Source organism: Apteryx rowi, unplaced genomic scaffold (assembly GCF_003343035.1).
Source record: "Apteryx rowi isolate R43461 unplaced genomic scaffold, aptRow1 scaffold_273, whole genome shotgun sequence".
NCBI classification, from domain to species: domain Eukaryota; kingdom Metazoa; phylum Chordata; class Aves; order Apterygiformes; family Apterygidae; genus Apteryx; species Apteryx rowi.
This window is the reverse complement of record NW_020449119.1, coordinates 61,713-77,906: the sequence shown is the minus strand read 5'-3', so window position 1 is coordinate 77,906 and position 16,194 is coordinate 61,713. Positions and strand designations below refer to the sequence as shown.

Here is a 16,194-nt window from a genome sequence, read left to right as displayed (position 1 = left end):
CACCTTCTTGTCCTCCACATGCTTGGAGATGGCCTCCAGGATGAGCTGCTCCATCATCTTTCCAGGGATGCAGGTGAGGCTGACTGGCCTGTAGTTGCCTTGGTCCTCCTTCTTGCCCTTTTTGAAGACTGGGGTGACACTTCCAGTCTTCAGGCACCTCTCCTGTTCTCCATGACCTTTCAAAGATGGAGAGTGGCCTAACAATGACGTCTGCCAGCTCCCTCAGCACCCGTGGGTGCATCCCATACAGATAGTCACCTTTTAAGATTCAAAAGCACTTTCCCTTACAGTGAGTTGAAACTAGAAGAACCTGATGATTTTTCTTACTCATTTCAAAAAGCATAAAGTTTCTACAGAAAGGTAAGTACCTCAAGCATCTGTGTTGTACCACATCAAATAACTATTTCCTTCACACAACTTTCAGAACATAGTAGCAGATCTTTAAACATACTCAACATGAAACTTGGTCAATTACTGTAAACTAATTCAACAGTTATTTCTGGTAGTAGAGCTGATGCTGGTTCTTCCACATCAGCTATGGCTTTACAACCAAATTCTTGTTCCCCATTTATAGTATAAGAAATCCATACAAAACTAAGCTATTGTGCAAAACTTTTCTCCATAACTTCTTGTAGTAACTCTGGTGATGTCATTTTAATAAATATTTTTACTCAAAATATTGAGCTAAAAAGGTTTAATTGACCTAGCATCAGTTGATGTATTCAGCTGACCAAATAATAGAGTATATTAAAATCACTCTAATGCCTATCCTGACTAGATCTCATTCAACTAACTGAAAGTTAAACATCCAGCATCCATGTGGACTTCCACATACAGGTGACTTAATCCAGAACCGAATCCTACCTCAAAAAGCTGGCACTGTGAGACTGCATAAAAACGCTAACCTTCCTTCCCTTTAATCCTGGCTTGTAGCACAAGTCCCAATTATAACAGGAGTGCAGAGAGTCCTATCAAAGCATATCCAAGCCTCACCTAAGCACTTCGGAGTGCGATTCCCATATCACAGGCATTTCTCAAATGAGTCTGCCGAGTTGGATCAACCTGAACAATTTATAACTCTGATTGTATACAATCAGAATTTGAAAAGACTTGACTAGACCTGCAATCTATAGAGGAGCTTCCATATGGTTTTATCTCACCAAGTAACACTGTCATCAGGTCAGGACAGAATAGTTCAGTTTTAATGTGTAATGTGCTGTAAAGAACACAAATTCATTTAATTCAAATACACAATTAACCTTGAGCAGAAACCAAACATAACTCCTGAGACTCACTATCTTGTCAAATTACTTCATAAAGCACACAATTTAGGCTGTCTAGCTGTAGTATGAGATATTAGGCTTAACACTGTCAAGATTTTAGCAAGACAAAAGGACTCAGACTGAAAGAAACATATATGGTAGCACAGAAACAACTAAGAGCTGTTAGGTAGGAGGCAGGTTTAACATATCCACACAAAGTGGAAAGTCATCTCTGAGCACTAAGCAGAAGGCCAGTTAAATGCATGGGATTTTTTTTTCCAGTGGGAACAAAGATGCTCAGATTAAAAAGTAGATTTTTTCCACTTTCTGAGGTCTATCAGATTCCTTTCAAAAAAAGGGAAAAAAAGCAGGAAATCAGATGTTCTGAGCTTCAGTTGAATAGCTTTCTGCTGTAGTTACCCAGTCATCTTCTAGGGCTGCCAGAGGTAATGAAGCTGAGTATGCAGAGGACTTAGTTATGGTCCTGCGTGAATATCTGACAAGACAGGCAATGAGACTGGGCATGGCAACGATAGGTTGACCAGATCAGAGCTAGAACTGCCTGACCTCTGTTGAGGTTATTATTCTGCTAACAAAAATCTTTCACTTGTAGTTAGTTTAGTTTTCAGATATTAAACTAAGGGTTTAATAATCAGTTTTTCAACCCAATTTAAGTTAAACAGTGCAGCTTTTTTCATTTGGGAAAAATGTTGCTCTGTTTCCAAAGTTAAAGTGGATTTAGATTTTCCTCCTCACTTTCTCGATGTGCAGGTTTGCCAAATTCAWCCCAAACTAGTACATAGATTAGATGCCCCAATGCTCGTTTTTGACAGATTTATCAGTTACTGAATTTGGTCAGCTCTAAACAGCAAGTCCTCAGTTTACCAACACCAAAAAGACTCCACCTCCTGGAAGACTGGAAGTATCTTTCTGTCCAGGACCTTGTACAATAGCTAACAGCTTTAGCATGGACTGTAGGCATACAGAAAGCAAAAGGACAATTAGCTTGCTAAAAGAATGTCTCTGAATTCAACATTTACACATAGATAAGCTTCTTGCACAGGTTTTGCTCATATATCTCAGTCTTAACCTTCAAGCTGCTGAAGCATTTGTCACTAATACCAATTAACAGAGGAAGAAACTACTCCAAAACCAGAAGCAAGCCTTTTAACAATTTTTGTGAGGCACTGTCACTTGGCTCTCTTCTAATGATGCACATTTGCATCATTAAATATTCTAACACTAACCCCTCTTGCAGGCAGAATAGGCGAAGTCTGGCAAACCACACACAGGCACAGGAAACCACGGCCTAGAGGCAGACATCATTCACATGAAGTGCAATTTCAGGTTTTATACTCACTGTGCAATATCTTCTGCTTCAGTTCTGCAGAATCTGAATATATAATGCATGCACTCTAAATTCAGCTCAGTTGACACCAAGGTGATTGGAGTAGTTTCATATCTACCCCCTACAGGGTTGATAAAGCATTCCTAATTTGAGCCCTTCTCTGAACACACCTGACAGGAAAAAGATTAGTATTTACAGCAAATGTTAGGATACTGAAGACTTTCAGACCTCCTGTTTACAGGCATTCAAGCCTGACATCACTCACCACAGACTATACAGTATCCCAGGATAAGGCTATCAGTTTGCCATTTTGAAGCTTTGTACAAAGTATTCACATTTATTAGATTATAAAAGGAAAACAAGAGCAGGCACAGTTCTGGTAAACAAGACAATACCAAACTCCAGTGACTGCTTGTTTGCTTAAAAAAAGTCTGTTAACTTCCTTCCTTCATCATTCTGTACATATAATGTTGGATATAATTCTTCGCAGTCACTAAAGATGGAACTATGAATTTGAAGTCAAACAGATGCCCACATATACAGAGTACTCAAGCTCACAGGAATTCATGGAAGCAAACTTTCGCAAAACTTTGAAGCCTGGCTGTAAAGCAATCCCTACAGGTTACCCAGCATGGTCTAGGAAGAAAACACGGATAGCATGAATAAACATATTTAGAAAGGATTCAGAGTGAAATGGAAGAATAACTGAATTTCTTTGCTCCATAAGCAGAGACAAAAGCAGTCTTGAAGTTTCCAGTAGGAAAAAGAAAGCCATTTCAAACAAACAAAAATGATATTATTCTGATTTTCATAGCATTAACCTTAAATTTGAAGGAGAGATAAAGTTCCACAGCCTATTGAATGTTGAATAAATGCTTCCATGTAGCAATTCTTTATTCCAGAATAACAGCTGGCAGGAAAGAAACATTAAGAATTCATGATGGCCAAAAATATTAACAAAATAGTCCCTACTTTCCCTAGGACAGACTACATAACTTAGTAGTGCAGGTAAACCTAATTCAACATTACAACACAGGCTGAAGTTTTTAAAATGGATGAAAGGAAAGAAAATTTACATAGTGATCTCATTTTCTAGTGGTGTAAACTGCACTTTTGCCTACAATAAAAAGCGTCAAAGCACAGCACTACAGACAACTCAGATATAATTCATCCCTTTTGCTATTCTGAAGATCCTGCTTTCTGAGGAGAATTTATTTTTAGCTATCTGAAAAACACGACTCTTATCATCCGTTCTCAAAATACTACTTTTTGCATAACTGGCAACACTCTACTGCTCATTTATTGTAACAAGAAGCTTTCACTGTAGAGTTCACTTGAGTCAGTGCCAAATACTACTTTGAACAGAGAACTAAGCCATCCCCTTTCTAACCTTTAAGAGAGAACAACCAGCCTGAACAGTCCAATATTAAATGCAAGTCAAAACCTTATCTACAAGGTGGAGAGAAAAGACCCTAGCTTTCCAAATAACAGAAAATATAGCATTGTACACAGAACAGCATTTAAAAGGAGAAAAAGTAACTGGAGACATTTAGGCCCAGATTACAGAGTATTTAGGCATATAATTCTCATTTTAAGCTATAATTCTTAAAGCTGACTTGCAGATAGGTGGTTTCTTGGAACTCAGACTACATTTTCAGTGCAACACAATCATTTCCTTTTTATTATGTAAAACGGAAAATATCATATTTCTTCCAGCACAAGCAGGGGGAATATTGCTTGCAACAGTTTACCTTAGTAAGTATGTAATAACATCCATGTTCAAATCTATTTTCTGTAAAAACAATTCCATAAGAATTTCTATAGAACAGACCACAGGATAGAATTATTAGGGTTAATACTGTTTTAAAGGCAACAAATTCCTCTAATATCTTAACTAGGTAACAACTATCTCTTAAAAGCATTTAGATTTGTAAAGTACAAGTGGACTTACCTTAGGGAATTGTTTTACTGGAATCAAAACTTTTTGTCCCAACTTCATATTTTTATTGATGACTACATCAATATATTTTTCTTCTTCCTTCCCTTCCCCTTTTTGGAATTTTTCAATTTCTGTTCAAGAAAAAAAGTCTGTTATTTTCTCAGTTTAAGACCACAATTTAAAAGCTGTGATTCTTCAAAATCAGTGTAAAAAAATCACTTTTGATTTAATGCATTACAGCATAATGCATAATGGCATTAGATACACAGGTCCATGGAATAAACCATGCTTACTATACGCTTATGAGCGAATGTCAATCCAATCTTTCAAAATTTCACAAATGCTATTAAGCACAAATTATACCCCCAAATCTGGGATTAGTGCTATACCAAAGATCACGTTATTAGGAATGATATTTAGAAGATCAAACCTAGACCTCATGATACTACGCATTCCAGAGATATTTCAGGTATACACAAAATTGATTCTTCATTATAACTGTCTGCTGTGCTAATGAAAATACTGCAGATTGCATTTCACAGGTGGGGGAAGACAAGGAGTTCACAAGGAGGCTGAAAACGAAGCATTTGTTGAACTAGTCTACATCTAAGTCACTTTGTTGGATTGGATTCCAGCAAGCTGGAAGATGTATTATATTAAATGTGTTACCACAGGACTATCAAAATACAACCAAATACAGAATTGCTACAAAAGGTCTTCCAGGCTAATAAACATTTGTCCTCCACAGTCATCTTTATAGCTTGTTAGTTCATAGTAAAAACAAACATACATTTAAAACACCCCCACACCACCACTTAAGCTTGAATTCTACTTGACCAGAAGTTAGTGAAGGTTTCTTTAGTGTGATCAAAAGAGGCAAACAGGAGACAGTCACAGAATTTGAGTGCAGTCAAAAGAGACCAATTGAAAACAGAAAGAGGAAAGCATCCTCTAGCTACACTTTAGAAGACAAATTAGTTTGAAATGACTTTTCTTCACTGATGAAAAAATAGAAGGAACTATGACTGGCAAACCAATACATTTCTTCCTATTGAAAAAAGCATCAACAACAGTTTAGCTTAATGAATATTAGTTCATTCCCATATACCACCACAAAAAAGATACCACTAACATCTTCTCTCATAACTGAGACTTCTATATTTTTCCCTCAAGTTCTTACCTCACTAGCACAGAATAGGGAATAAATACATTTTTTAGCCAAGTTAATGTCTTATAACAGAAAAACTAGACAAGTAAGATCAGGCTCGAACTAACCTGAATGTTTCTGGAAAGTCTTCTACATTTATGCTTTCAAATAATTTTTGGTAAGCCCCTAGAAAGCTTTTGGGGGATATGGATTCTATTAATATAGAAATCTAGAAATAAAGTCTAGAGGATTCATATTCTATAAAGCAGCCTTTTCCTAAAGCATCCTTTATGCCGTAGCAGCCCTCAGTCCACAGACCCACAGGCTGAAAACAGCTATTTTAGGAGTGTTATTTTAACAGGTAAATACTAGTAAAGGGCAATTCACATGTTTCTGCAGATGCCACTTATGCACTGGAGTGTTATGGCCAACTAGACAGGTAAAATTTTGAAATTCCTTGCCAGATGAAATAAGACTGAAGTCCTATAGAGCATGGTGTTCCCACTCGTAGAAAGCAAATGCCTGATATTTTATTCGCTTCAAATCTGAATGTACTTTTCAGAAACTGAGTGTAATACTATTGCAGTACCCCAAAATACTAGTGAGCTACTAATATCCCTGCTCCCCAATATAACAAGGGTGGTTATGATGAAGCTCTTGGATTTCTCTTGGAAAATAAAGCTGGATACTTGGAAAGGTTTATATGACTTGAGGAGAAAACACAGAAATATGGCACTGATTTTTAACGTCACAGTATGCACTAAACATATTTTAAGCTCATTCCTCTGACTGCAAAATTTCAAGTGTTTGAGATTCCATTCTTAAGGGTTTTTTTAAAATAATCTTTTACACCCAAATATACCAAATATTAAAGTTGTAATAAAAATGCATCTACTTTGTTATGACCAAAACAAGTGCAATTGCAACAGTTTAATAAATGACATAATTTAGCATTAGTGTCTAATGTTAGGATTAGAAGTTGTTCAGAAAAACAAAAGTATCCAGCATAGTTTGACTTGTTTCAGGGAGATACTAGAATTATAAAACAAGATTCAAAGTGAAGCTAAGCGCTGTGATGTAGTATTTGGGAAAAGATCAGTGCACTGCAGACTTCTGGTAGTTAGATTGACATAAGACCTTTTTAATTTTCCAGCAACTAGATGGAGTAACTATTGTTACAACAAAGACAAGCTTTAAGCATGTAACAGATCACCTGAATTTACAGAATAAAAGTAGCTTTAACATCAAAAAAGCAAGTTCACCATGTTTTTGTCAATGGTAGATAAAGCTAAAAAATTGTTTTCTCCTACTAAGGCATGTGCTATTGTAGGCAACTGAAAAGTATGGTATATGTTGCCCTTTCATCCTCTGTCCACCTGGAAATTTAGTGTCATAAAAGTTGTATTTAGAAGAGTAAGGCACTGTAAACTGGATTTATGAGCAAACAGTGGTTCAAGGACCTTCATAGGAAATGACAGAAGTATTACAAAAATGAAAGTGAGAGCTTCCATTCAGGAACACTGAGGTCTAACATTTGTCATTGTTCAAATGCATTTGAAGAGTTAAAAGAGGAGCTCTAACAATATCAACCGTAATGTTCCTCAGATGAGCCAGCTGCACAAGTTTCTCAAAAGACCAATAAACTAAGTTGTACATATTTCCTAAATATTTTAGCTTACATAGTAAAAGTTATCTGAACTCAGTATTTGAAGGATTTGTTAATGGTCACAACTTGATTGATGCTACATACCTTCATGAATAATTCTAAATATTTTGATTCTTCTTCATCAATATTTAGAGTAATAAAGCGATTTAATATAAAAAACCATTGAAAGGTTGCTAAAGAATATTCCCTTCTCTTACCAGTAATCACACCTCTTGAAGAGGCCAAGAAAAATTTGGCAGACAAAAGATTAGTCTGAAGATCAGCTTTCCTACTGTGAATAACAGGATACTTTTCACTGACCATTTTGAGAACCACCATTTCCTTACCCATCCTTACTTCCACTTGTTTGATCAAGACAGCGAAACCCACAAGGGGCAGCCAATAAACTGTTAAGCAATGGATGATCACCATTTTTCCCATTTGTTTTAAATTCAAATGACTTGTCTTATGATAAACCACCTTAACAAATCACACTACAAAGACAGAAGTTCTTCCTATTTCCTGTTCATGAGCTTATGCAGCTTCACTGCTATCAAAAGATTTTCATTTTGAAAGAAAAAAGAAAAAAACAGGTCTTATATGCTGCTGTTATCTTATGTCAAAGACCACAATTTTTTCCTGTGATCTTTGTTTTTCCTGTCATTTCTTTGCATTTGAAACTTAAAGGAATATGAAATAAAATTAAGCATTAGACCCAGAAGATTTGCACAACTCATTTGATATCTATCATTCATGTACATCAAGGCTTGGATAATTAGGGAAAATCATGCCAGATCACTCATCAAATCCAATCAGATATTCAAGGTCAAGTGGATAGGAAGATTTGCCTTTTCCTAATCCTTAGATTACACTCTGTACTGCTTAGCTATATAAAGTGATGACATTTCCTAGATCACAAACAGCAAGTGAACATGTGATTAAAGCTTCACATAATGCTAGGGATTAAAATCCTGTGTTCTCAGACCAAGGATGCAGCTACTGCAATAGTCCAGGAGTTTAGCTCAATGAAGTAATAATTGCATGGATTTTTTTTGTTTAAATTTAATCATAGCAGAGAGGTCTAAGCAACGATTACTCCTCAGTAAATCCACCGAATAATGTTGGCAGATGCATCAGATAATGACAAAGGATAATTGTTTCACTTTAATCTCAAGGTAGAATTAATCTTCCTACAGCAGAAGAACAAGACAGGAATCCCACTACCTCTACTAAGACAGTATAAATACTTGTGCTTATGCAGAATTAAGTGATGCTCCATACTTGTCATTGTAAATCAATATAATCAGTGTAGGACCAAATGCCAAACTTAAAGGCAACAGAAATGTATACTGCATCTGTCCTTTAGGACCTCCTTTATCAAATATTTCATAAAATTATATCACCGCAATGKTTTCCAGCAAATAATGTTTACAAAACATGATCAGAAACAAACTAGGTATGTCTGTGTGGAAGTACCTGAGAAAAATTTTACCATTTCTCCTTAGATTCAGAAATCTTATCAGAAAACCTACTAGAACCAACTGATCATTTCACATTAAATTCATATAATTTTTTCTACTTCAGGTGGAAGAGTAAATGAAGAATCCAAGGCTGTACTTCTGGGACATCCAAACATAGCTTCAGAAAAAAAGAAAACTTCACCACAGTTTCATTAGAAGTTGGAATAATTTCCACATTCATTTGGGAAATAAAAGTACCATAAGAATATTACCCTTGGTGATCACTCTCAAATAATAGGCGATTATGTAATTACCACTGAAGGAATTTTGGAGATAACTAACAAACAATAGCTATAGTTAAGAGTAATAAAGGTTAAACCTTAAGATGAGGTCAGCCAAGCCAGTATGTCATAAGAAATTGCTGAAATAGGACCCAATACCAACACTACTTCTCAGTAAATTCTCAAGACTTCACAACATTACTGTYAGATATAAACATCTTCTGTTCAGAATGGAAAATTAAAGGCTGGAAAAGTATCATTATATGCTTTCCCTGTCCTTCTATTTCTCAAAAAATATCTGCTACTGGCTACTGCTGAAGATACAATACCAAATTAGATGGGTATCTGGTCTCACTGATACAGCCATGCTTTATGTTCTCATGTTAAAAATCAATAAAAGAAATGATGGTACTACAATAACAGGAAGAACTCTTGCATTTCTGTAAAGACTTTTAAGGAACACACCCAAGCTCTGAAAAAACATGAAAGGTTTCAAACAGTCAAAAAAATTCAAAATCAGGTAGAGCAGAAAAACATTTTGCAGAATTTCAGGACAAATATTTTTTCCTTACTGGAGAAAAAAGGACAATACATGAGCTGTTCAGTTTCTTCAAAACTTATGGTTCTTCCAACTCCAGGCATCAGTAACTACTTGCGAGAGTCTCGAGAATCAAAGTTCTTGGAAGAAATATTACTTTTATACCCTATGTAAAATTCTCACTTTTTCCTCATTGGAAAGTTAATTGGGGCCAAATCCATTCTCATATCCCAGGATTCACAGCTGCAGCTCACTGAAAACTCCAGCAATTAGAGCTTTTGCACTGCAGCAAAGCTGCTGAAAGAGCCTGTAACACATGTGCTGATCTACTGCTCACAGTCCTTCCACGACTCACTCCTCCTGGTTAGTCCAAAGGCAGCAGTACAGGATGATGAACCCATAATAGTCCTAATTTTCCTGTTGAGGAGAACTCAATGAGATTATTGCCATAGTAAAACTGATACTGACTGTGCTTCAGTTTATATATCTCTTAGGCTGGCCTCCTTTTGACTCCTTTTCTTTGAAAGAGGAATACTGATAAGGCAATAAAATTATCTGAAACAGTACCTCTCCAACAAATATTTGTTGTCTCTTCAACAAAAAAATAGTACAGCATAACTTGCACTTTACTCAGAATCACATACAAGACTTTAATACATTTCAAAAGGCTTTCTGAAAAATTTCTTAAAAAATTTCTGATGCAAGTATGCACTTGGACAAATTCGTTTACATCCATAAGATTTTTTTTTCTTCAAAAAAAGTACCGATTAGTATATATCTTCATGAAAAAGGCAAATTACAGAACTGGACTAATCAAGCAAATAAAAACAGCCTTTTCACCTCACTAGCACAGAATGTAAAAGACTTGCACGTGAGGAGGTTAAGTATATATGGAACCATTACATCTAGACTCACACTGAATGAGTATGAGTCGCTCAAGAACAAAAATGCAGCGCAATTTTCAATCTTTAATACAGCCACTCTACCACCACACCTATCCATGTTCCTCCATATAATAAACTTCAGAAAACTCCACCTTCCCTCCTCGGCCATCATTTTGATAATTAAAAAAACAACCACCATAAGTTTATACTCTGCAGTAAATCCTAGTTCTGAACTGGAATAAAAAGGAATACATTATGAACATGAATTGTTTTCAAGCACAGGTATTTGTTTTAACAAATGCATGGTATTCCAAATGCCAAATTCAAAATAACTGTCTTATCAGATACCTTAATTCTGTAGAAACATCTGACAATGAACCTAATTTGAATTTACAGTAAAACAAGCAGCTCATGCTAGAAGGATAGCTGCAATATTCAGCATACTCAATAACATTTCTGTTGAAGAACTTACACCAATCTTGATATCAATTACATTGTAAATTCTATTTTAGAGTCTAAATACTACTGCCTGTACTGGTCTGAAAAATAAATTTCAGTCACCAGTATGATGAATATTTTGAATAATCTAAGCAATTCAAAGCTAAATGAACACCTATTACCTTCACATCAAAAATGACTGCACTAAAATCTGTTCAGACTAATATTACCAATAAACCAGAAAGTACTACAGTAGGAATTGTCAGGATAGAAGTAACATCTGAGATATGTACAGATGTTCAGGCACAAAAAAGATGTAAACATTGGCTTCATTTAAAAAAAGCTCCCACATGCCCACCCCACTCCACTGAAAATTACAGTGCATCTGACTGAAGAGACAGTTTTGAACTCGTATTTGTATGAAGTGCCACAAGTTCCCATATGCTTTAGCAACTGTTGACAATTTTCTTTAAACATGTGCATTTTTAAATAGCAAGTTTAGGAACGTGCTAACTGCAAAAAAGACAACTAATTTGTTCCATGCCTTGAAAAAGTAAGTTTCCAACTTGGATATCCAAGTGGGATAAACACTACTTGATGTTCTACACTAAATACTTCAAACTTGGATGCTGCATCTTAAAAGGATGGAAGAGTCACTGGATTTCCATGCTCCTCCCCACTTCAAAATATCTAATCCTGTCACCTGAAATATTGGGAAGATAGTATTGGCATTCGTAGATTAACAGTCTACAGCCCTGCTTTGAGCAGGGGATTGGACCTCCTGAGGTTCCTTCCAACCTCAACTATCCTATGACCCTATCCTGTAAGGGCAAGGTCCCTGAAAACAGACCCTGCTGTCTTGAATTTATCCACTGTGCAATACAGATAATGCAATTGTCTCTTTGCAAATACTTTTTGGTGCTGTCATATGGCAGCACTGTAGACATGAAATAAAATATACTGGAAAGCAACAAGCTGCACTGGCCTACATTAGTGAGCAAGGATGTCACTCTTTCCATTATGTTAGTTTGAAAGGTTTAATTCCTTTATTCACTTCATATCACAATATGTATTTAAACAAAAGTGTGGTATATCTCAAACTGACATGTTGAGCTTTTTTTCCCTAAACAAGTTGCAAGCTTTCGTTGCATCAAAGAAGATTTTACACAAGTGTTCCTCACCACCTTACACTATCATAAGTAGTTTAATTAATGACATTAAGAACAAGCATACGGAAGTAAAAATCACTAGGACAGTTTAATATCAGAAAAGAACAGACACAAGCAGATTTTTAAATGGTAGTTTTCACCTTCACATGAATTGATAGAGGCCTTATATAAGGCTGTGCTCTAGAACTCAGTCATCTTATGACAAAACCAATATTCCAGAGTTAGCTTACTAAAACCAATTTGTGAATTCAAGTTTTCACAAATTCAAGCATTAAGTCAACTAGATCACAGCAGATCTTTTATACAACATTTACAAGTCTGAGTCAAAATGAAAGCCAAAAATCAATGAAAAGCAGTGTCCATAATGAAAAGTTCAACAAGCACAGCAAAACTTTAAAGCATCTCCTTCCTAAACTACACTACAAAAATGTCACTGAAATTCATATACTGTATATACAGTCTTGAAGGACAGAATTGAGTCTAAGGGTTAAGTTACATTTCCTTTAATTTAAAGACTACTTTGGTATCCTGCTAAAGACCAGCTGTCCTGCAGTCATCCAGCTCTAGAGGTCACCAATTAAAACTGTCAATGATTTGGATTAAAATACTTCAAGTAGGTGAAGTAATGATCCAAAAAGATGAGTTTTGTTCAGACTACTCTTATAAAACCTACTTCCCTCTGTGTAAAGATTCACTGTCTCCTGTTTATCCTGCTGGCACCACACTGAGAGTATGACTGCACTAATATATTGTATAAGATGTGTAAAAAGCATTTAATTCTGCATTTTTTCCACTAGAGGTAAAAGCAGACCAAGCCACATTTTTCCCTATTGACCAGCTGCAAGAATGTTACAGGACTTGCACTAGAACAAAGAGGGCCCAAATAAATAACACTAGGAAGATGCATTAACATTTCATTTTAGTTTTCAGATTGGTTTGCTACGTAGGTTTTGCTAGATAGACAGTATGACTTTTTATTTGGGAGAAGGCTTTTTAATATGAAATGTCCTATACTATAATTAGTGTCAAAAATACACCTCAATAATCCAACCTCATTTCTAATGTTTTCACATTCATTTCACAGGCAAGTGACATGGGAGATTCATTCTTAAATCCAAACAGGCTATGAGAAACATTTACTTCTGGACCAGAATGAAGTTATTTTTAATTGCTGCAGGAAGCAAAGTTAAATGGAGAAAATTGTCCGGTAAGACTAGACAGTACTGTAAGAACAAAATGGAGGAGCCAAAGTTTTAAGTGATCCTTATTTTTAGAAAACATTTCTTATGGAGATTTTTTTCCCCAAAAATAGAACTGTTTTCACTAGTTCCCAAATTAGCTTTAATCAGAAAGTACAATCAAAGCCAAACAATTTTGTTTCATGCAAAGTTATTTCAAACATCCATATCCAAAAATTGAAGCAACTAATGCACTTTGGGATATCAGTTCAGAGGCACTAAAACACAAATGATAGGTTATACTCTTCCACTATATACATACACACACACACTAGTAATAACCTACAACACAAAGTTAGTTCATAAGCATTTGAAATTACAAAGAAGTTTCCTTCACAAGTACTTTTCTTCCCAACAGTACATCCTGCATGAAGCCCTCACCATACTGAGGTTAGTGGAAGTATTGCCATCTATCCTAAGCAGCAAGGTTTTCATTCCCTAATAGCTTGTAAAAAAAATTCCTTCTGAGTATTTGTTCATCTTGGTTTAAATATCAAGACTTAGTTATGAACTAGAATGATAAAAAAATAATTTCTGAAAAATATCATTTAATGTAATTCCAGTTTTTCCTTGTCCTCATCTTCTTCTCCCTCACCTTAAAAGCCATAGATTTGAACAGCCAGAGCTAAAGACAGAGGAAACTAAATATAGTGAATACTAAGTTATTCAGATATTTGAAGGGATTGTTTCACCCCCCCCACACACATACCATATTTACTACACCAGAGCATTTCAAACATGCAGTTTTCAGTATTATCAGATGTTCTGAAGTATTAATAATTCATTTTTTAATCATACCACATTGGGAAAGTGTGGGAAAAAAACAGCATAAACATAATAAAGGTAAGATCACTATATAAACTCCTGTTTATTTGGGGGTAAGTTGGATATACTGTCCTGATACAACCTTAAAAGTTGTTTTAAGCATTAGCCTAAAGTAATCCCCTCAAAAAGTAGCATGTGCAAGCATGAAAACTGGCTATAAAGCTATTTCAGATGCATAATGCAAATGTAGATCTATAACTATTTTTATTTCAGAAGGGGATCTGACATAAGAATCCTTTATAAGACTTAGACAAAATTAATATTTTGCATCAAGAGCCTTTACAAACAGTTGTTATTCTGCCTTCTCAAATTACAAACACCATCACATATTCCTTATACAAGGTTTTTCAATACTGAGTCAGTGTGTATATCCTTTCCTCCCCATTATACACATATAGCACTTTCTATACCATAAACTCTCACTGTGATTCCTTTGTCACCATCCACAGGCATGGAAAGTGTAATTTGATCTCATATTTGAAGAGCAGATATTGTCTGCAGCTCTTCACATGTATATGTTATACTTCAAGATGCTGCTCAACTGAAATAGTTATTTTATAGCCACCACACATCCAGTTTCTGAAGTCTAAAGCAGACAGACTTGGGCACTATCACAGACCTGCAATTTTAAGTTGCTTAGTGTATTGGCAAGGCTTCATAAGTTTGACTATGGGTTCAAATACCACATGTAATATTGTAAGGAGATACCTACACTACCAAAACATCTCTCAGTCAGGATTTTCATCCCACACAGCATGAGGACATGCATAAAAACTTGCATATCGTATAATTGAAAATTAACAAAATTTAACAGGTCTTTACCTAGCACTATGCAAGATCGATGCAGCCATCAAGACGAAGCAGTGTTGCCTTCCCCTACTTCTCTGAAAATTATTTTCAGTAAGCCTGGAGCTTTCTCAGCACCCTCCATCCTAAGCGACACCCTCAAGTGCAGGGGGAGCTAAAAAGTCACTTTTTGAAGGGTCATGGAAATCAGGAGAGGTTCCTGAGGACTGGAAGAAAGTAAACATCACTCTTATCTTCAGGAAAGGTAAGATGGAGGATGCAGGGAACCACAGGCTGGTCAGCCTCACCTCAAGGTCTGGGAAGGTGATAAGAGTATATCCTTCCGGAAACCATTTCCAAACATATTATGGTGATCAAGGGTAGTCAGCACAGATTTGTGAAGGGGAAATCATGCCTGATCAGCCTGAGAGCTTTCTATGACAAAAGAAAGTTCAGTAGATGAAAGGAAAGCACTGGATGTTGTTTCTCTCAACTTTAGTAAGGCTTTTGACCGTTTCCCCACAACATCCCCATGACTAAGGGGGAACAGGCTATGGACAGCAGGGTGAGGTGGGCTCAAAATCAGCTGAACTGCTCAGCTCAAAGGGTTGTGATCAGCACACAAAGTCCAGCTGGAGGCCATCACTAGTGGTGTTCCCCAGCAGAACATACTGGAGCAAATACTGTTTAACACCTGCATTAATGACCACAATGGTCATAAATGGATGATGGGATCAAGTGCCCCCTCAGCAAGTTTGCAGACAGTACAAAAGAGGGAGCAGTGGTTGATACACTAAGCAGCTATTCAGAGCAACCTCAACTGACTGGGGAAATGAGCTGACAGGAACCCTATGAAGTTTGAAGGGAAACACAGTCCTGCACCTGGGAAGGTATAACTCCACGCACCAGTATAGGCTAGGGGCTAACTGGCTGGAGAACAGCTTTGCAAAGGACCTGGGGGTCGTGGTGGACAAGTTGCACATGAGCCAGCAATGTGCCCTCATGGCAAAGGTGGCCAACAGCCTCCTGGGCTGCATTAGGCAGAGTGTTGCCAGCAGGTCAAGGGGATCATTCCTCTCTACCCAGCAATGGCGAGCCACATCTGGAGTGCAGTTTCCATTTCTGGGCTCACCAGTACAAGAGAGACATGGACTTACTGAAGCAGGTCACAGCAAAGGGCCACAAAGATGATCAAGGGAGGGGAACATCTCAAGCATATGAGGAGAGATAGGAT

General features: G+C 36.5%; 1 protein-coding gene across 1 annotated transcript in view; it reads right to left on the bottom strand.

The window, feature by feature from the left end:
• KHDRBS3 (KH RNA binding domain containing, signal transduction associated 3) overlaps positions 1-16,194 on the bottom strand; it is a 95,087-nt gene that overhangs the window by 61,061 nt on the left and 17,832 nt on the right. The window contains exon 2 of the mRNA XM_026068510.1: positions 4,562-4,680. Within this exon, the coding sequence (XP_025924295.1) occupies positions 4,562-4,680 (119 nt within the window). The remainder of the gene's footprint in view (positions 1-4,561; positions 4,681-16,194) is intronic.